Raw genomic sequence first — 20,997 nt, 5'->3', positions numbered from 1 at the left:
AAAGATGCTTCTCTCACCTTATCAGTAAATTCCAAGGGTTTTATAAGCTCTGTTGCAGTAACCTTGGATGAAGACCAAATACATATTTCTTCTTACATCACAACATCACAGCAAGGAAAATAATTTCAGTATTTTGCCGGAATTGTGATCGGGCTTTATTTTTTCCAAAGGTTTTTAAATTACTTAACACTTAAAACGATAATAAGAGATAGGTGAGGCAATCATTTTAGTTTTGATTATAGTTATGGGACTAAATAACAGATTGCTTTAGTCTTCTCACAGCTTTACTCTTCACCTATGGCTTAAAGTCACAGACTTTTCTGCATCTCAGCCTTACTGTGTGTGAAATTAGAAGTTGAATACCAGGATTCTATGAAGCTACACATATGGACCACAGTGGAAGTGTAGGGAGAGGGTGGTAGGTGGCGAGGAGGAGTTTGGGTCATTTCCTTGATGTTCAGGGATGAGAAGCATCTTTTTATGTATTTATTGGCCACTTGTACTGTCTTCTTTTGGGATGTAGTCACATCTTTAGCCAATTTAAAAATTGGGTTGTCCTTTTGTTACTGATTTGTAGATTTTTCTGTATATCTAGATATGTTATTAGATTTGATATATATGTTGTGTGTATTCGTTCTCAATCTGTGGCTTGTCTTGCCATTTTTATCATTTTCTTAATCATGTCTTTCAGTGAACAGACGTTTACCATTTTGATGAAGTCCAATTTCTCTCTCTTTTTTTTATGCTAGTGCTTTGTTCATGGTAGAAATATTTGCCTATCCCAAGGCCATGAAGATATTCTCCTGTATTTTCTTCTAGAAGCTTTATAGTTTTAGTTTTCAGATTTTTATCTGTGGACAATCTCAAATTAATTTTGAGGTATAATGTGAGATGGAGAGTGTAGTTTTTCTTCCTACCCTTTTTGCCCCCAGCCTTGTACACATATCCACTTGTTTTGGCACCATTTGTTGAAACAACTGTTTCTTATTGAGTTGTTTTTGATACCATTGTTGAAAAATCAATTGTCTGTCATCTGGACTAAATTCTGTTGCATTGATTTGTTTGTTTATCCTATGCTGGTACTATCTTGTCTTGATTGATTAGCTTCATAGTAAGTCTAAGTCTTCTAACTTTTCTTTTTCAAAATTGTTTTGGCTTTTCTAGATCTTTGGCATTTTCATATAAATTTTTGATTTAGGATGCCAATTTCTGCCAAAAAATTGGATTAATAACCTAAATATATAAGGAGCTCAAACAACTCTGGGAACAAAAGCTAATAATCCGATTTAAAAATGGGTAAAAGATTTGAATAGACGTTTCTCAAAAGAAGATATACAAATGGCAAGCAGGTATATGAAAAGGCACTCAGCATCACTGGTCATCAGAGAAATGCGAATCATGTAAAAAAATCAAGCAGTAACAAATGCTAGAGAGGATGTTGGAGAAAAGAGAACTCTTGTACACTGTTGGTGGGAATGTAAATTAATATAACCACTATGGAGGACAGTTTGGAAGTTCCTCAAAAAAACTAAAAATAGAGCTACCATATGATCCAGTGCTGTATATATACCCAAAAGAAAGGAAATCAGTATACTGGAGAGATAACTGCACTTCCGTGTTTGTTGCAGCGCTCTTCACAATAGCCATTCCATGATTCGTCATCTGTGAATAGAGATGGTTTTTACTTTTCCTTTAGAGTCTCCAGGACTTTTTCTCCTCTTTTTCTTGACTGTTGAACTAGCTAAGACCTATGGTACCATGTTGACTAGAAGTGGTAAGAATAAACATCCTTTCCTTGTTCCTAGTTTTGGAATGAGTTCAATATCACTGTTAACTATAAGATTTTAAAATATGTCATTTGTCAGATTGAGTTCTATTTCTGAGTTGCTGACCATATTTATCATAAATGGATAGTGAATTTTGTCATGATTCTCCTGCATCTGTTGAACTGTATGTATTTTTTCTTCCCTTATTCTATTACCACAACCTACATATATATATATTATATATATATATATATTTTTTTTTTTCTTGCATCTAAAACAACCTACCTTTTGTAGGATAAACTTCACTAGGTCAGAGATATTATCCTTTCTGTCGAATTTTACTTGCTAAGACTTTAACATTTTTGACTATGATCATAAGGAATATTGGTCTGGAATTTTTTCTTTTTTTTTTGTCTGAGACAGAGTCTCACTCTGTCGCCCAGGCTGGAGTGCAGTGGCGCGATCTCGGCTCACTGCAAGCTCCACTTCAAGGGTTCATGCCATTCTCTTGCCTCAGCCTCCCAAGTAGCTGGGACAACAGGCACCAGCCACCATGCCCTGCTAATTTTTTGTATTTTTAGTAGAGACGGGGTTTCACCGTGTTGGCCAGAATGGTCTCGATCTCCTGACCTTGTGATCCACCCACCTTGGCCTCCCAAAGTGCTGGATTACAAGCGTGAGCCACTGTACCTGGCCTGGAATTGTCTTTTTTTTATAATAACCTTATTAGGTTTTAATGTCAGTATTATACTCATCCTGTGTGTTTCCTTTTCCTCTATTTTCTGAAAGAGTTTGTGTAAAATTGATCTTATTTCTTCCTCACTGGTGAAGTCATCTGCGCCTATAGTTTTTTGTTTTTCTTCTTTGTTTTTAATTAGCTATTACCAGTTTTTTTTTAATATTTAAGAATAATTTTGGTTTTCTTCTTACTATTTTTTCCATTTTAGATTTTATTTACTCTTCTTCCAGTTTCTCAAGGTAGAAGCTTAGATTATTGATACATCCTTATTTTTTTAGTATAAGCATTTAAAACAAATTTTACTGTAATTTCTATGTTAGATATATCTCACTAATTTTATGTTACACTTTCATTATCAAATCAGTTCACAATACTTTCTAATTTCCTTTGTGATTTATTTAAAAGTGTGTTACATAATTTAAACATTTAGGAATCTTTCATGCATCTAATACAGTTCTGTTATGGTCAGTAATATACAGTGTGTCATTTCAGGTTTTTGAAATTGGGACTTATTTTATGACTGATATCAGTTTTTAATGTTGGGCTTTTGATTAGTCTAGTTAAGTTTTTGATTACTGATTGGAGATTTAATAAGAGTTACAGGGGCATATATCCCCAGATCAAGATGTAATAATGATGGAACTCAGTATTGTCACTACTTAGTATCTCTAGCATCTGACTAATTATGTTCTTTACAGTCAGGGTTTAGGGTAGTTTATGGCCAAATTCTGAGACCCCATCAGGACTTTCTTTCTTTCCATATTGACATCTATGTTTGCTTGATCAATAGCTTTTTTTAATAAAATAATTTTTATTTTCTGTTAATGTCTTCAGCATTTTTAGCGAAAACAGGAAGGCTGATTTACAAGAATTTATCATACATATTGTACTGGTAAGCAATTAAGTCAGGGAGATCTGAGTTTAAATACAGTTATTTACTTAGCTGCTTCCATGACCTTAGCCAAATTACTTAACCTCCCTGAGCCTTAATTTTCTCATTTGTAAAATGAGGATGACATCAGTACTTTAGTAGAATTAAGTTAAATGTGTAGTATTTAACAAAATAAGGTGTATATACCTAGTCTGTGCTGATTAGTAAAAAATACCACAGTCTTTCAGAGTGGTAGATCTTTAAAAATAATAATAATAATAACCTCTAGGAAATAGGAATGGAAGTGGGAGGGAATAGGGCAAATAACTGTTGCTTTTCTTAAGAAATAATAGAAGATGATGTGCAGTAGTTTTTATATTCTTATCCATGTGTCACTTCCTTTTTCTTGAAAACAATACAAATCTTTTAAAATGTGAGTTTCACGTTTTAAGTTTCTGTATTTGTGAAAGACTTTTAAATATTGTGAAATCTCAGTTAACATTTTATAAAATCAAAACTTTAAGGCACATAACATTAATTTCTTGCTCTAATAGGTCCTATTGGTCATATTTCTGATTCTAAAGTTTGTATTGTCAACAACTAAAGACAGGAGTGTTGACTAATTTCAGTAACCTGTCTTTGTGACTCCTTTTTCTCATCTATAAAATCAGGATAAACTTTGTTTTAATTCATTTTTGCTATTGGGAGTAGATGAAATAATTTGTTAATTTTGAAAACATGTTAGATAAAGGCTGATAATTATACTATTGTAGGGATTTTCCTTGTGATTAATTATAATGTGATGTAATATATTCATTTTAAGATCTTTGACAAAATTATCATTATATAAATTAATTGGAGTTTTTAGTGTTCAAGAATATTTCATAGAAAATTTTAAGTCATTTTTATCTCATAAAATCATGAGGCTAATGTTAAATGGTTGGGTTGCTTTTTTTTTTAATTTTCAGGGTCATGAAAACTAAGGAAGTTTTATAGTGGATGGGTTTTAAAGTATAGAATATTTTGAGCAAATTGATAGGAATCAACTATAAAACCTGTTACAGGCATTTTCCAAAATGAAGTTTGCATCTTTAGTACTTTAACTGTAGGATTTTTTTGTTGATACATTTACCTTCTTTATACTGGGTGAACAATAGAAACAAATATTCAGCTGTTTAATGACATTTCACTCTATGGTCTCAAGTATTCCATCAGTTTATAGAAATATGTATATAGCTTTATGTAACTTCAGTAGTATTAAAACCAAGTTTTGATTATGACCTAATAGCCAAATTTAAATTAGAATTTTAGAAGAGCTCTTAGAGACTGCAGGTAAGCATTAGATTGACTCTGAATCATAATACTGATTTATTTTTTAAATTAGAAAAGTAACTTGCTTCTTGATAGCTTGTTTAATATCTTTGCTTATTCTGCTATTTAGACAGGATTTACTAGGATACAAACTACATCTTTTTGGGATACCATTATATGCTGTTGTGAGACTTTTGTTTTGTTTTGTTTTTGGTTTTGGTATTCACATTTCCAGCAAATTGCCATAATTAAGTAATTAAAATCATACCAACTGTGATTTAGAAGTTACATTAAGGCTGGGCGTGGTGGCTCACACCTGTGATTCCAGCACTTTTGGGAGGCTGAGGTGGGTAGATCACTTGAGGTCAGGGGTTTAAGACCAGCCTGGCCAACACGGTGAAACTCCATCTCTACTAATAATACAAAAATTGGTCACGCCTGTAATCCTAGCACTTTGGGAGGCTGAGGCGGGTGGATCACAAGGTCAGAAGATTGAGACCATCCTGGCCAACATAGTGAAACCCCATCTCTACTAAAAATGCAAAAATTAGCTGGACAAGGTGGCACACGCCTGTAGTCCCTGCTACTCAGAAGGCTGAGGCAGGAGAATCACATGGACCCAGCAGGTGGCAGCTGCAATGGGCCGAGATCATGCCAGTTCACTCCAGCCTGGGTGACAGAGCGAGACTCTGTCTCAAAAAAAAAAAAAAAAAAACCTTAGTCGGGCGTGGTGACACGCACCTGTAGTCCCAGCTACTCAGGAGGCTGAGGCATGAGAATTACTTGAACCTGGGAGGCAGAGGTTGCAGTGAGCCAAGATTGCACCACTGCACTTTAGCCTGGGCAACAGTGAAACTGTCTAAAAACAAAAAAAGCATAAAAATAAAAGTTACATTAAGATTAAATATATTAGAAAATCACTGGGAAATGATCTCTTGGGATCTGTGAGGGGGAGGAGGCTGTGACCCATTTTAATCTAAACTTTAAAAGAGAAAATGGGAATTCAAGTAGGATGATTTTATATTTGATATGGGGAACATTATCTGGATGTTGAGAATTGTTAGGTGTTTTGTGAAATACTCTTTTTAAGTATTTCTGAAAATATAGTCACTCACTTGCCTATTTAATTGCTTATTGGTGGCATCTGCTTTGTGAAGTCTTGTGTAATTAAAGGATAATTTGGCAAGTTAAATTCTAACTTTAGTATCTGTTTTTTTGTGTTTTAGGAGGAGCGTATTATTTAATATCTAGAAGTCTCGGGCCAGAATTTGGTGGTGCAATTGGTCTGATCTTCGCCTTTGCCAACGCTGTTGCAGTTGCTATGTATGTGGTTGGATTTGCAGAAACTGTGGTGGAGTTGCTTAAGGTAATTCACCTTCCTTTTAGTCATTCGTTTACCAAATCTTTTTTGAGGGATTATATGCCAATCACCATGTTAGAGGGTGGTAAAGCAGTGATACGATGACCAAGAGATTCGTCCTTCAAAAAGTTTAGTACAGGAGATAGGCAAAGATTAAAATACTATTAGAATGTCAGCAGTGGCAACACAAAGTGGGGAGCACTTAACTTACTTTTCAGGAATTGGGGTTGCAAGGGAGTCAAGGAATGCCTCTCCAAGGATGGAGGTCTAGATGTTAGCAAGCAAATTGGAAAGGTGGAAGTGGTATGAGGGGAATACGGAAGAAAAGGAAAGAAAGGCCTTTAAAGGGTAGAGTTAAGAAAAATATGGCCAGGCGCGGTGGCTCATGCCTGTAATCCCAGTACTATGGGAGGCAGAGGTGGGCGGATCACCTGAGGTCGGGAGTTTGAGACCACCCCCGTCTCTACTAAAAATAAAAAATTAGCCTGGCATGGTGGTGCATGCCTGTAATCCCAGTTACTCTGGAAACTGAGGCAGGAGAATCGCTTGAACTGGGGAGGCAAATCCCAGTTACTCTGGAGACTTAGGAGAATCGCTTGAACCAGGGAGGCAGAGGTTGCGGTAAGCCTGGGCAACAAGAGTGAAACTCTACCTCAAAAAAAGGAAAGAAAGAAAAATACAAACATTTTTGTATGGTTCAAGCACAAAGCAGCAAGACACTTAAGACTAGAGAGAGAAAAAATAATCAGGAGAAGGGTCTTATTTCCATTTAAGTTAGGGTCTTGTTTGGGACTGGGGGACGTGACATGCTCAGATTTGGGACATAGGGAAGCATGTGACCATGGTACAGAGAATGGACTTGAGGAATCACAACTGGAAATAGAGACCATTTCAAAGGTTGTGGGTATCCTGGGAGAGGAGATGGTGGCTTATATTAAAACAGTGACTGGTGGAGTGGGAGAGATGTGGGCGAATTGGGGAGATTTTAAAAAATTTGAATGAGTGGATTTGATAATTAATGGGATGTGGGAAATTAGAGAAATAGGATGTCAAGTGTATACACACATTTCTGACTTTTGGAGTTAGATGGAAGATAATGCCATTTGCCTTGTGATGGAAAACACAGGACAGTTTAGTTTGCATGTGTTAACTAGAAGAACCATGAGTATATCCGAATAGAGGTGACTGTATTGCTCTGGAGTATAATTAAAGAAGTAAGAGTGAAATAGGATTCCTCAAATATTATTAAATGAAAGGAACTTCAAGTGACACCTATAAATTGCTCATGTTAGGTTAGGTTGTAACTATTCTACAGTAGTAAATGGTACATAAGGAAGTATAAAATCTGAGAAGGATTGACACCTGCGTTGACGTTGACCTTTACTTGTGTACACCAAAGGGATGAAGAAAAAGAAGGGTTATAATACCATGAGTAAGCAATGTAACCGTTAGAGTTTATATTCTTTCATTGTTTAATTTAGTGTATATTTTTATTTGAGAGTCAAAGTTTAAGGTTTACTCTGTGAATGCTTATCAAAGTATTTAATTAGAGTTTATGCATGTTTTTGTTTCATGGAAAATTTAATTTAGAGAAATATGAAATTTAAAACATTTTAAACTACATTTATTATATAAAATATTGAGGTATAGTGGTAGTCTTCTCTTGCAATCATGGTCCATGAATCTAAAAGCTAGTCAATAGATATTTATACTAGTACCTTTTTTTTTTTCAAGTAATTCTCAGATATGATTATCCAAATGCTATAGAGAATTTCAAAGATCAGATTAATTCAAGAGATGTTGAAATCAAATATCAAAAAACTAAAAAATTTTTTTTGCAAAGTATAAAGTATGTACTACTTTATGAAATTTAATGGGACCCTTGAAGGTTGGACAAGGTTGGGAAATGACTTTTCCTACTGTGTTGGTTAAATATTAACACTTTCTATGCCTTCGGTTATCAAAAGCATCTTTGGATCTAGGGGGTTTTCCACCCTGATATTTGTATTAAGGTCATTTATCTGGAATTCAAGCAATCTTATTCCTCCCTTGTAGTTGACTTTTATGAAATAATTTCTTTTGAAAAGCATTAACAAGATTGCTCTTTTTAAAAAGAAGCAAATTTATAGGATTATTATAATCTATACTTTTGTCAGTTGCAGCATAATATATATATATATATATATCATCCTGAGTTACCAAAACAACTAAATTATGTTTTAGTTTTTTTGTGCCTTTTATTACCTTATTTGAGAAGTGGTAGTAATTGATAAATCGCTTTTTACTTAGTTAAGTGGGATATCATAATCTTTAATTTTATCCTACATGAGAATCTTGTAAAAATGCCATTGATATTAAACTACAAATAATTTTGTTTGCAGAGTGGAAACTGTGTTTTTGGACAGCAGCAGGAAGGTGTGCTCATCACTTACTCTCTTGCAGTGTACAAGATCATTAAAAGCATGAGCTCACTAATCACAATAAATAAAAAATATATTTGTGCTATATAACTTAAAATTCTAATTAGCAGTATTATAACTTTCTTGTTAGCAATTCCTTTTTTGATTTATTGAGTCTATATTAAATATAGAAGTGTTAGTAATCACACATTTATGTCATCAGATGCTTGAATGACACCTCAGTGGTAAATATTAATTTGTTCCTTCAGGTCTTCCATTTATTTCTTAAGTAACCATTTATTCAACTTCTACAGGTAAGGCACCATAATATCTCTAAAATGTTTCAAAAGGAGTGTGAATGTGTATAAAAATAACTAGTATTGCTTATTATATTTATGATTCTTTTTTCTAGGAACATTCCATACTTATGATAGATGAAATCAATGATATCCGAATTATTGGAGCCATTACAGTGGTGATTCTTTTAGGTATCTCAGTAGCTGGAATGGAGTGGGAAGCAAAAGTAAGTTATGATAGGAACACCCGTAAATATTTAGTATGTGAACTTTTAGAGCTTATGTTTTGGGAACACTCTAACATATGATAATATTTCCAGATTCTAATGGTAACTAAGTGGCCATTTTCACGAAAGTTTATATATAAGGTTATTTTCTACTTGACCAAGTAGAGAATCTTTGGAGATAACACTCAACCTAGGATCTAGTTAAACACAGTACTTTGTAAATTTTGAATTTCCTACCATCTCGCCCATTCTCCAGTTTTGCAGTATGTAAAAATGCTCAGGTCTGTGTTATTCCAAATTAAACATCTGGCTTTGTAATTTATTTAAAAGTTCAACTTAAACATGGGGCAGTAAGTAAAAGTCATTGCCCACATGAGGTTAGAGAAGTTATTCTTGCTATTGAAATTTCAGAAGTTGTGACTACCAAAGCCAGTATCATTGTTTCTGGAAAAAATTGCTAAAGTCACGTTACCCATAAGCAGAGCACCCAGAAGTGTTTTTGTCTCTTTGAGAATTAGAGCATCATAGCACAGCTGTAGTTTCCCAAGTAATGGATATCCACATTACTTTAAAGACCTTATAAAAGTCACATACTTTAAAGACCTTATAAAAGTCACATATTTATGCTATATATGATATGATAATGTTTAACAAACCAAAAATTAGGAAAGCCTGAAAGAGTAATTTTTTCAATCTTGTACTTTATTGTAAAGTCATATTAGTATAAAATCATTTATTTACACATTTTGCACATGTACTGTATGAAAATAATAGAATTTTATACCACCTGGGACATGATTAGTGCATATGTACTTCCTTTTCCCACAGATGACACCGTTTTTCATGAGTGTTCAGTTTTATTGAGAGGTTAAGAGTGGAGAAGGGGAAATGGTAGTTTTCATAGATTGCTCTTTCCTTCCATTCCCATTGCTACTTGAATTTCCCTCCTGTATATTGTCATCTTCTTTCTGTACTTTTTCTTATTTTCTTGTAGCAGTCACACACTCAACATTATGTTTGGACCATTATAAAACTTGTGTTTGTGTTCAGCATGTTTTCTATGTCAAGATTGTAGTGTTAAGGTGGAAGAGACAGGAATGAATGATCTAGAATGAAAGCCTGTAGTGTTTTGGAATTTACAGTGCTTTTTGGTTTGTGGGAGGGCATGCACATCTTTAACTCATTTCAGAAATACGGCATGATCTCACTTTTACTATCTTTTTTTTCCCCCAGATATTTCTTTAAAGATCTCTTTGTTCATTAAACAAGGAATTATTGAGCAGCTACTTGGCATGTGGCATTGTTTAAGGCACTGGGGAATCAGGCAAAACAAGACAGAAGTTCTTTCCCTCATGGAAGTTATATTCTAGGGGAATTGAATCAAGATACAGAAACAAGATTCTTGATTTTAATTTTTAATGTTTAAAATTGCAGGCTCAGATTGTTCTTTTGGTGATCCTACTTCTTGCTATTGGTGACTTTGTCATAGGAACATTTATCCCACTGGAGAGCAAGAAGCCAAAAGGGTTTTTTGGCTATAAATGTAAGTAAAAGAGTTTCAATATTTTTTAAGGGTACCTGTTTACAGAATTCTATTATCAATTAAATTTTGTACATTTTAGATATTTTGTAACAGAATTGACTATGGTTTGGTGATTCATCCTAATTTACAATTTAGTTTTGTCCCCTTTATGTATGCTGTACAGTTGGAGTAAAAATTACTTCTATTTACATCTTTTCTTTTTCATTATTAGCAACAAAAGGCGATAGAATATAGAGAAAGCAGTGCTACTAAGAAAAGGAGATTTTATTCTCTACTAGTTTTGGGAATTTGTAACTGAATTTCTAACTTTTGTTCTAATATGACTTTCATTCTTTTAGCATATTTAAGCACAGTAATTTAGAAGCACCTAAGATTGTGAAAGCAACTAGAAATATTAGTTTCTTGGTATAATTGCATTTTTCAAGAGTGCAGGCCATTTGATTTTTAGGAGATCTCTCCAGTTGGGTTTGTCTTATTTGTTTTTATAGATAGATTCGGGTTACTCATTTTTGTCAGGAACATAAGTGAATCATGTCTCCTTCTTAGTGCACCACATTTGGAGGGTGCATGATGCAGTTTTTTCCATTACTTAGTGGTGTTAGTTTTGATGATTTAGTCAAGGTTATACCTGCACAGTTTCTCTATTGTGAGGTTGCTGTTTTTTTCTTTGCAGTCAATAAGTGATCTGTGGAAGAATACTCTGAGACTGTTCATAGCCCTGTCAAACTTCTACCAAATGGCTTCATCCTTAACCCCTCTCACATCTGGCTTTTGTTGGTCAAAATAAGTCAGATGGTGCTAGATCCACTATGAATTTTTTGTCCTCTGCTTCATTTCTCTTAGTCATTCCTTCTCCTTCTTGAAACACGTCTATTTTATTCGATGTCAGATACCCTTGGGTGCCTAACTCGCTAGTAACTATGACTATTACTCCTGTTACCCCCTTTAAATGCAGAATTGTACAACTATTATAGTGCTGACTTTCTAACTATATACTCTCCCTTGGGTGGTGTGTATTCTCATGACTCAAGATGCTATTAAGATGACTGACCTGTTTCTATTCCTGAATCTCTCCTTTGAAGTTCTAACATAAATATATATCCAATTGATTATTTGGAGTCTCTCCTGCTTATTTCTTCTCAAGCTTTTCCATCTAAGTAACTGAAACCAGGATCTTAGTGTTTCCCATCCTACCTGCTCCTATTAATTGTAATCCTTTTCTAATCAGTGCATTTATTTTCCTATCTCTAGATTGAACCTCTGCAGCAACCTTCTAATCAGCCTCCCTGTTTCAGATGTTGAATCTTTCAGTCCATTGTCCACACTTTAATAGTATATGTCATTTGTGTGTTTATGACCCTACTTTGATTTTCCATTTTATTTAGGATAAATTAATATTCATACTCTGTCCCTCAGTGGTCACTCCATTCTCATTTAATTCTTCCCCTTACTGTAAGTGTCTTATCTTCTTTTATTTCCTCAAAAGAGTTAAACCTTTTTCTACTTTGGGGTCTTCATACATGTTATTTTTCTTTTCTGGTGTACTCTTTTTCCCTGATCATCACATGACTGATTCTTGCTCAGCAAACTCTTAGCTTAAGTATTGTTTCCTTCCTTATATTTGCTTAGCCTTTTGTAACCACATTGAATTAGACTCTCTCTCTCATTTGTTATTCAACTCCCTGTTTTCATCAGAATATTTACTGCTGTTTATAATTACCTGTTTCTTATTTTGTCATTTGCTATTGAGACTCTTAAATTCCGTGAAGGCAGGAACAATGTCTAACTTGTTTATATTGCATCTCTAAGTACTTCGAGATGCTAGAAAGCTCTAGTACAGGACCTGACACATGGTAGCTACTCAAGTATCGAATGGATAGATGGATACAATACAGTTAATCGGTTATCTTAGAGTTGTAGATGAAAACAGTAGGTCTAGTTGAAGCTTTTATTGTTGTTGAAATCAAAAGGAACTTTATTTAGGGTACCTTTATTTAGGGTACCTAATTGTCTGACAGCCTCAAAAATCAATAGGTCACTGGATAGTAAAGAAAGCTGTGGACCAAAATCTATACAGATAGTAATGTAAGTTGGAAGCTATCAAAAAATTGATTCTGTATTATTATGATGTTGCTTTTGTTTTCCTTTTTTTTTCTTCCTTGAGATGGGGTCTCACTCTGTCACCCAGGCTGGAGTGCAATGGCATGATTATGGGTAACTGCAGTGTCGACTGTCCAGGCTTAAATGATTCTCCCACCCCAGCCTCCCAAGTAGCTGGGACCACAGGCATGTGCCACCACTCCTGGCTAATTTTTTAATTATTTATAGAGACAAGGTCTTCCTATGTTGCCGAGGCTGGTCTCGAACTGCTGGGCTCAAGAAATCTGCCTGCCTTGGCCTCCCCACGTACTGAAATTACAGGTGTGAGGCACCACGCCATGCCCCCTTTTGTTTTTCTACCTCCTTTCTTGTTTCTTTTACCTCAGAGATTTAGGGGATTATCCACATTTTGATTTGCATTTGGGCTAGTCATAACAATTCAGTTAGAGGCTCTTGAAACGTAATTGGCGAGGTATACAAAAATGGGACGTGAATCAGATCAGATGATCATTTTGGTTGTAAACCGTTGTCTCATACAAGAAAAGAACACCAAATACTTGAACTAGGAAATATGCAAAAATTTACTAGTTACTTTAACTGAAGAAAAGTTAGGGGTCATATATACCTATTATTCTTGACCTCAATTATTGTAGTCTAATTTGCTTTCCATTAATTGTCAAAAATATTTTGTTTTCTACAGCTGAAATATTTAATGAGAACTTTGGGCCAGATTTTCAAGAGGAAGAGACTTTCTTTTCTGTATTTGCCATCTTTTTTCCTGCTGCAACTGGTATTCTGGCTGGAGCAAATATCTCAGGTGATCTTGCAGTAAGTATTATAAAGTGCTATATCAATTATATGCTTTAAAGTGGAATACATACATTTATTTTTACAGATAGACTTTAAAAAATCTTCTTGTCTTCTAGGATCCTCAATCAGCCATACCCAAAGGAACTCTCCTAGCCATTTTAATTACTACATTGGTTTACGTAGGAATTGCAGTATCTGTAGGTAAATAGTTTTACATTTCTTTATGTGTTGCAGAAATTTCATGATGTACATACTATAAATACTTTTATGGCATTTGCTAACTTATAAATTCAGAAATATTTCAATAAAAATACATGGAATTGCTTATTATAATTCAAAAACAGTTTTTAGAAAACTAATAATGACTTCTATAGACATTATCTAAACCACCAAATGCTTTATGGCATTTCCAGTATTTTTATTAATTATGGTAAATTAGAAAATTATATGAAATTGCATCTGTAAACTCATTCCACTGAGATATATTTATCGAAAACAATTCATATGTAGAAGCAAATGAATTTTATTGCTACAAATTTCTGAACTTTTTTAAAGATGGTTTGTTTTTTTTTTTTTAATGGTATATGAAGATTCTTTCAAGGCTATTAAGCAATGCTTGGCAATTTTTTACTATAAAAACACTGGTTTCGAAGAATAGGACATACTAAGTTTTACTTAGGAAAAGTTTTACTAAATTCTTACTAGATTGAATGAAAATGATTTCAAAACCATGTTGTTACTTCATGGGATCATGGTATTTTAGAGCTTGAAGGGACTTAAGTGGTCAACCAGTCTCTAAACCTTTTCTTACAGATGAGAAAATAGAAGCTCAGAGATTTCACTACCAAAGATAGTGGCATTTGTTTTAGAGATTTGTTTTCATGGCAAAGAAGGTTTTTTCGTTGTTTGTTTTAAATAAAGTCTTTAAGGCTATTTTCTATGAATTACTATTAGTTTACATATGGTTTGCATTTGTCAAGCTTTACAGTTAAATTTCTTAAGCATAATGCAAAAGTAAATCTTAGTTTAATACTAATGTGAAGAATCATAAACTCCAAGCCCATAGGCTACACAATATGAGGTTTCTATTGGATTTGGTAAGAAAATTTCATTTTTGCTATATATTCACTGATATGCTGGGAAGTAATAGCAGATTTATATTTATAAACTCTGCTTCTAGTTGCTTAAATGTAATTTGGAAATGTCACTACATGACAGAAATACTAATAATACTAATAATATCAGGGTGGGCTGAATTGCTGTTTTCTGTTTTTTGAGATAGAGTCTTACTCTCTGGCCCAGGCTGGAGTGCAGTGGCTTGATCTTGGCTCACTGCAACCTCCGCCTCCCGGATTCAAGCAACTCTCGTGCCTCAGCCTCCTGAGTAGCTGGGATTACAGGCACCTGCCACCACACCTGGCTAATTTTTGTGTTTTTAGTAGAGATGGGGTTTCACCCATGTTGGCCAGGCTGGTCTCAAACTCCTGACATCAGGTGATCTACCCGCCTTAACCTCCCAAAGTGCTGGGATTACAGGCGTGAGCCACCACGCCCAGCCTGAATTGGCATTTACAAACGAATTTGGATTTCATTTATCCTTAGAATTCATAGACAAATATCTTGAAATTTATTTTGAAAAAACAGAGGAATATATATATGCCTAGCAAAATATATGGGTTCCCCTAAAAGTTCCTAGCATGCTTGTATACATTATTTAAAGTAAATTTAGTCTTAAAGTGACATAATTGATTATGTTTTAGCTTGTAAAATAGTTTGTTATAGCAAATGAACATTTCCTATTTTTATTTTACCCTCTAACATTGCTAGCCCTCGTACGCATTTCATTCTGTCTGCATTAGCCCTTGGAACAATAGGAGTAACCCCTTGATGCTGATGTTCAGTAGCTAGGCCAGTAAAGGCAGCCTCTACACCAGTGCTTGTTAAACTCAAAGCAGTGGAACCTTTTTTCCCCAAAAAATTTCAGGCATAGACTATCAGAATGCAAAGCACATGAAAAGACAGTACTTTAGGGCTGGGGGGATTTGCAAGGCTCTGTCCTCCCCTCATTTGCCAGTTGTTTCAGAGGTACCTTTATGGAAACATGGTTTTTCAAGGACTGTTCTGAATGGTAGATGAAAAAATGGAAAAACAAGGAACTGTGTAGTCTGCCTAGTCATTAAAATATCCTCCCTTCTCATACTTAGTTCTGTTTATTCAATTTTTGCTGTCATGCATGTAATTTTTACCTCAATATATGATGAAATAATAGTGAAAAAGTGCTTCAGAAAGTAAAAATCTTTAAAGTATAAGGAACGGTAATTACCATTAGTTGTGCATTACACGTTACTCCGAATAATAAAGCTTGCTTCAAGGTCACTTTTTAAATATTTTATTACAGAAGTTTTCACTTTTATGGAAGAGTAGGGAGCATTTTCAAATTAGCTCAATAATTATTATGCAGCTTCAAAACAGTTAGCAAAAATATTAGTACATGCTTAATCTTGTTTCATCTATTTCCAAGTCACTTTGCTCTACGGGTTATTTTTAAGCAAATCTTAGATACCATGTGTTTTCTTCTTTTTAGGGTAATTATATTTGAGACAGAGATTTAAATATAATTATAATTCATTAATATTCAAATTATTTTCCCTCACAGAAGAGTGGTATTACCTGAAGTCTGATTTTTAGCCACGTTCAAGTATAAATATTTGGAGTATAGGAAAACATCACTGCCATTTGGAACGCTTTCAATATAGTGTTTTCATGTAAGGACATCTTTACCAAATAGGCTAGGAAATAGTTTGCTAATATACCATTTTCCACAATGCTGTTTACATGATTTTTAAGTGTTTATGTGTAAATACTATTCTTTATGAAAGATTCAGTTTCACCAAATATTGGGGACCATGATGCTTTACAAATTCTGTTCCAGGTAAAGTCTTAACTGTAAATGCAATGTATGCTATTATAATTGAGTAGATATATAGTCAATACTTTGGTTTCTTTATAAATATATATATATATGTAATTTTGAAATGAATGTAGATATTAAGTATATTATTCTTGTTGTCACTTGTGTCTTGTCACAACTTTAGGTTCTTGTGTTGTTCGAGATGCCACTGGAAACGTTAATGACACTATTGTCACAGAGTTAACAAACTGTACTTCTGCAGCCTGCAAATTAAACTTTGATTTTTCATCTTGTGAAATCAGTCCTTGTTCCTATGGCCTAATGAACAACTTCCAGGTGAGCCTTGGCTTTGTAATATACAGACATTCTGTATTTATCTAGGGGTGAGACTACTATCAAATCTGACCATTCACAATATAGCCATAGCATAGAAGGATAGACAGTTGTTATTTTATTTTTCTTAATTTTTAATTTTTTATTGAGATAGAGTTTTGCTCTGTCCCCCGGGCTGTAGCACAGTGGTGCTATCTTGGCTTGCTGCAACCTCCGCCTCCTAGGTTCAAACGATTCTCTTGCGTCAATCTCCCATGTAGCTGGGACTGCAGGCGCCTGCCACCATGCCCAGCTAATTTTTGTATTTTTAGTAAGGATGGGGTTTTACCATGTTGGCTAGGCTGGTCTCGAACTCCTGATGTCAAGTGATCCACCTGCCTGGGCTTCACAAAGTGCTGGGATGGCAGGTGTGAGCCACTGTGCCTGGCCGGTTGTTCTTTATGTTCCCCTAAAACTGTAGATATCTAATTGGGCAAACTAAAATATGAACGGATAAAATCTGAGGATGTTCAAGAGCAAAGAACCCCTGGAAGTTAATGTTTTTATAACAGCATGTAACATATATATATGAATGTGTGTGTATTTATATATGTAGTATGTAAATATACTGCTTTAGAAAGCATGGAATCATCTTGCACATGGTCATATTTGTATGGGTCTGTTTTTGGATTCTTGATTCTATTCTGTTGATCTTTGTGTCTGTCCTTGTATCAGTACCACACATTCTTAATTACTGTAGTTAAATGGTAAGTTTTGAGGTCAGGTAGATTAATTCCTCCCATTTTAGCCTTTCTAAAAAAATTGTTTTAGCTATTTTAGTTCGTTGGTCTTTCCATATAAAAATTTAAAATAACCGTGTGTGTGTGTGTGTGTGTTAATTAATTTATTTACTTTTTAATTTTTTTTATCACTTAAGTAGTTTTTGGGTTACATGTGGTTTCTGGTTACATAGATGAATTGTGTTGTGATGGAGTCTGAGATTTTGGCACACCTATCACCCAAGTACCTTACATTTATTTTTAAAAAGTCTTGTTGGGATTTTGATAGGAATTTACATTAAACTGGTGTATATCAATTTGGAGAGAATTGACTATGTTGAGTGTTCAATTCATAAACATCATCTCTCCATTTATTTGTATTGTCTTTGATTTTTTTTCAGTTAGCATTTTGTCGTTTTCAGCATACGTGTCCTGTATGTTTTTTGTTAAATTTACAATTAAGTATTTTTATTTTGCGCAATTTAAACCCATTCCAATTGAGTTCAGTTTTCTAATTAGTATAGTCTTCATAATTGCTTTATATATAAATGGCCTTTATAAAAGTATTGATAGGTGTCAATAGTAGTGTTACTTTATTAGATACGGATCATATAAAGTCATTCAGCATGAAATCACCATTTAACATTTAACAACAGAATTTAATTCTAAATGGATACTTGAAAGCTAGTGAATTTCTAAAACATACAAACTGGACGGGTTAGTAGTACTTCTCAAGTATTTGGAAGCTATCAGTTCTGCTGTTTATTGTTACCTCTATTAAGGTACTGAAAATGAAATGAAATTTTAGTCTGCCAGATTTATGTGTTTTTAGAAACAGAAAAGATTATGTAAGGGGAAAATAAATTACTAAAATTAATTTGGAGGATAATTTTGAGTTGTTTGTTAAGTCCTAGGATGGTAGAAAGAACACAAAGGTGTAGATTCAGGAGATTAAATCAAAGTATTCTATTGTAAATTCATAGAGTACGTGGTTCTGCTGATTTCCAAAGAAAAATAAAAATTTTGCTTTGTAATTTTTTTCAGTATTGTATAAACAGAATAATTTGGATTTTAATGTATTTAAAATTCTGTGTTTTATGTAGTCTATAAATTTTACAATACAATTTTAACTAAAACTTGTAAAGGCATTGTTTTTATTTTTTATTATGTAGTTTGAAGCAATTTACTGTACTTCCAGTGGTTACAAATATTGAACTCAATTATGTAATAGAAGTTTGTGTTTTCTAGTCATGAGACTAGGCAGAATTGTAGGAATGAAAGAAAGTATTCATATCCAGCTAATGATTCAGGCCAATTCTGACATTGATATTGTGTATGGAAGGCACAAACGTTGGTCTTTGCCCGGTGACTGAAAATACCAGTCAGATTTCTGTGTGGCCTTAAGATAGAAAAGTTTGTTGTCTTTATCAAGTCTAGTAGGGACTCATTCAAGCAAAGAGGAATTTGGTATAAGTAAAGCTGCTTTTCTAATTTAAAGTAAGTAAACTTTTCAAAAATACTTTGTAAAGTGATACAACATGAGGGAAAATCTTGTGAAAATAAATACCTTGGCATTTGGATAATGAAGAATGGTGGATAGGACATAACTGAGGAGTATGTAAGTTGGAGTCTCCATCATAAGATCTGTACAAGTCATACTTTATAATCACCTTTTCATACTTCAGGAAATAAAGTTATTTGGGTTATCTTGTTGCTCTTAAATTTTAAATTGTATATATAGTTTTATATTGCTTGCTGTATTTCTACATGATAATGTCCTCTGAAACCTTTGACTCACTGTTGCGTAATAAACAAAATGCGAGCTTTAGTCTAAATCAGTCAGAGCCCTTCCTCTTCTTAAGCCTCACTGCCTTCTGTTCCCACTGGACTCCAGGCACTCCAGGTGTTTGTACGCGCACACATACATACCCTACTCTCTTCCTTTAGTCATTGCTTCACTCTGCTTGGAATTCTTCTGTGGTTTATTTTTCCATCTCCAAATCCGCCTGACTTCAAGGCGACTTAGTTCCATGAAGATTTTCTTGAATCCCAAATCATCTTCAACACACACCCCCACACAGACTTTTACCATTCATTTTGTTTACTTGCTATCTTTTAGCTTTTATTAGACTTTTGTCTTTTTTTCCCCTTTAGAGACAACACGGTCATTTTTTCATCTGTTTCCACTGTATATCGTTGACACTAATATTATTTACATTCAATATTATTATCCTTGCTGCTGATATTTTACCATTACATGTTGAGAAGTACAGAGGTTATTGGATAACTGTTCAACGATTTACTAGAAAACAGGAAACCTATTATAGCAGGCCCCAAAACATAGTATTTCCAGGTGAAAAGTCTGGATCATAATTTACTTCAATTTATAACTGATGGAAGAAGGGAAAATGTATTGTTTCCTCGACATGGAAGAGAAAAGGTTATAATAATGCTGGTGGTGTCAGTTTTGCCTTACTCCTACAATGCAGAATGTATCATAAAGTCTTCCTCTACTTTCGTCCACTTATCTCTTTCTTTGTACTTAATTTAACTTTGAGATCATTACAACAGATGTAGAATTTTGTGTGATCTAATGAGGCTGTATAGCAGAAATTAGGTTTATTCATTTTAATCTTGACTCATCTGTCCTTCACAGTCTCCTTCCCTAAAGATAAGGTTGTCAGTTCTAAGTAATCCAGCATTACCGTGAAAAAATAGTGACTATGAAAAATGCACAGCGTATATATAACTACCAAATTGTTATTAAAGGGCTGAGTAGAAAATAATCTTTTCAGATTTTCTCCCCACTGTTAGAAGTCTGTGCTACTGTCTTTAAAACACTTCAGAGATGTATTCTTCATATTTAACCTTAAATCTAATGGAAGATCTAGGGATCTAGATCCCTGTTTAGTCAACAGGGTGGTTTATGTGTACATGAAATCAGGCTTATGCATTGTGGACAGGGATTGTACCCATTGCTAACTTTTCATTTGGTTTAAACAATTAAATTTTACAGTCAAATGTGTGACAGAAACAGCTTAAAACCTGATTTCCTTATCTCTTTGGTCTCAGTTGACATGTTCTTAGTCAATATAAATGAAAGATAAAATCTCTGCCAATGAAGCAGATAATCTGAGTGATGATCACCATTCACTGCTGGGAAATTTATAATACCATTCACAGCTGCTCAAGTTGACAATAGTAGAATCCACCACACAACTCCTCCACTTTAATTTTGTGTTTTGACAAGTTTCACAGATTCAGAAGTACACAGTGAATACCTGTGTACTTATCCTGCAGTTATATTTACTAGTTTATATTGTACCCTATTTGCTTTTATTATTATTTTTATTATACTTTAAGTTCTAGGGTACATGTGCATAACGTGCAGGTTTGTTACATATGTATACTTGTGCCATGTTGGTGTGCTGCACCCATCAACTCGTCAGCACCCATCAATTCATCATTTATATCCTGTATAACTCCCCAGTGCAATCCCTCCCCCCTCCTATTTGCTTTGTATGTGTATGTATAGTCTTTTTCTCCTCAGATAAGTTATAGACATCATGACAT

The 20,997-nt window shown here is 34.2% G+C and overlaps 1 protein-coding gene across 3 annotated transcripts in view; it reads left to right on the top strand.

Moving 5' to 3' along the window:
• SLC12A2 (solute carrier family 12 member 2) overlaps window positions 1-20,997 on the top strand; it is a 106,690-nt gene that overhangs the window by 42,322 nt on the left and 43,371 nt on the right. For all 3 annotated transcript variants that reach the window (XM_023196915.3, XM_023196899.3, XM_023196907.3), the window contains exons 5-10: window positions 5,914-6,053; window positions 8,859-8,969; window positions 10,404-10,512; window positions 13,313-13,440; window positions 13,539-13,623; window positions 16,518-16,669. In XM_023196915.3, coding sequence (XP_023052683.1) covers window positions 5,914-6,053; window positions 8,859-8,969; window positions 10,404-10,512; window positions 13,313-13,440; window positions 13,539-13,623; window positions 16,518-16,669 — 725 coding nt within the window. The remainder of the gene's footprint in view (window positions 1-5,913; window positions 6,054-8,858; window positions 8,970-10,403; window positions 10,513-13,312; window positions 13,441-13,538; window positions 13,624-16,517; window positions 16,670-20,997) is intronic.

The sequence above is a fragment of the Piliocolobus tephrosceles genome, chromosome 4 (assembly GCF_002776525.5).
Source record: "Piliocolobus tephrosceles isolate RC106 chromosome 4, ASM277652v3, whole genome shotgun sequence".
In the NCBI taxonomy this organism is placed as follows: Eukaryota; Metazoa; Chordata; class Mammalia; order Primates; family Cercopithecidae; genus Piliocolobus; species Piliocolobus tephrosceles.
Note: the sequence above shows the minus strand (reverse complement) of the source record. Positions and strands in the feature narration are given on the sequence as shown.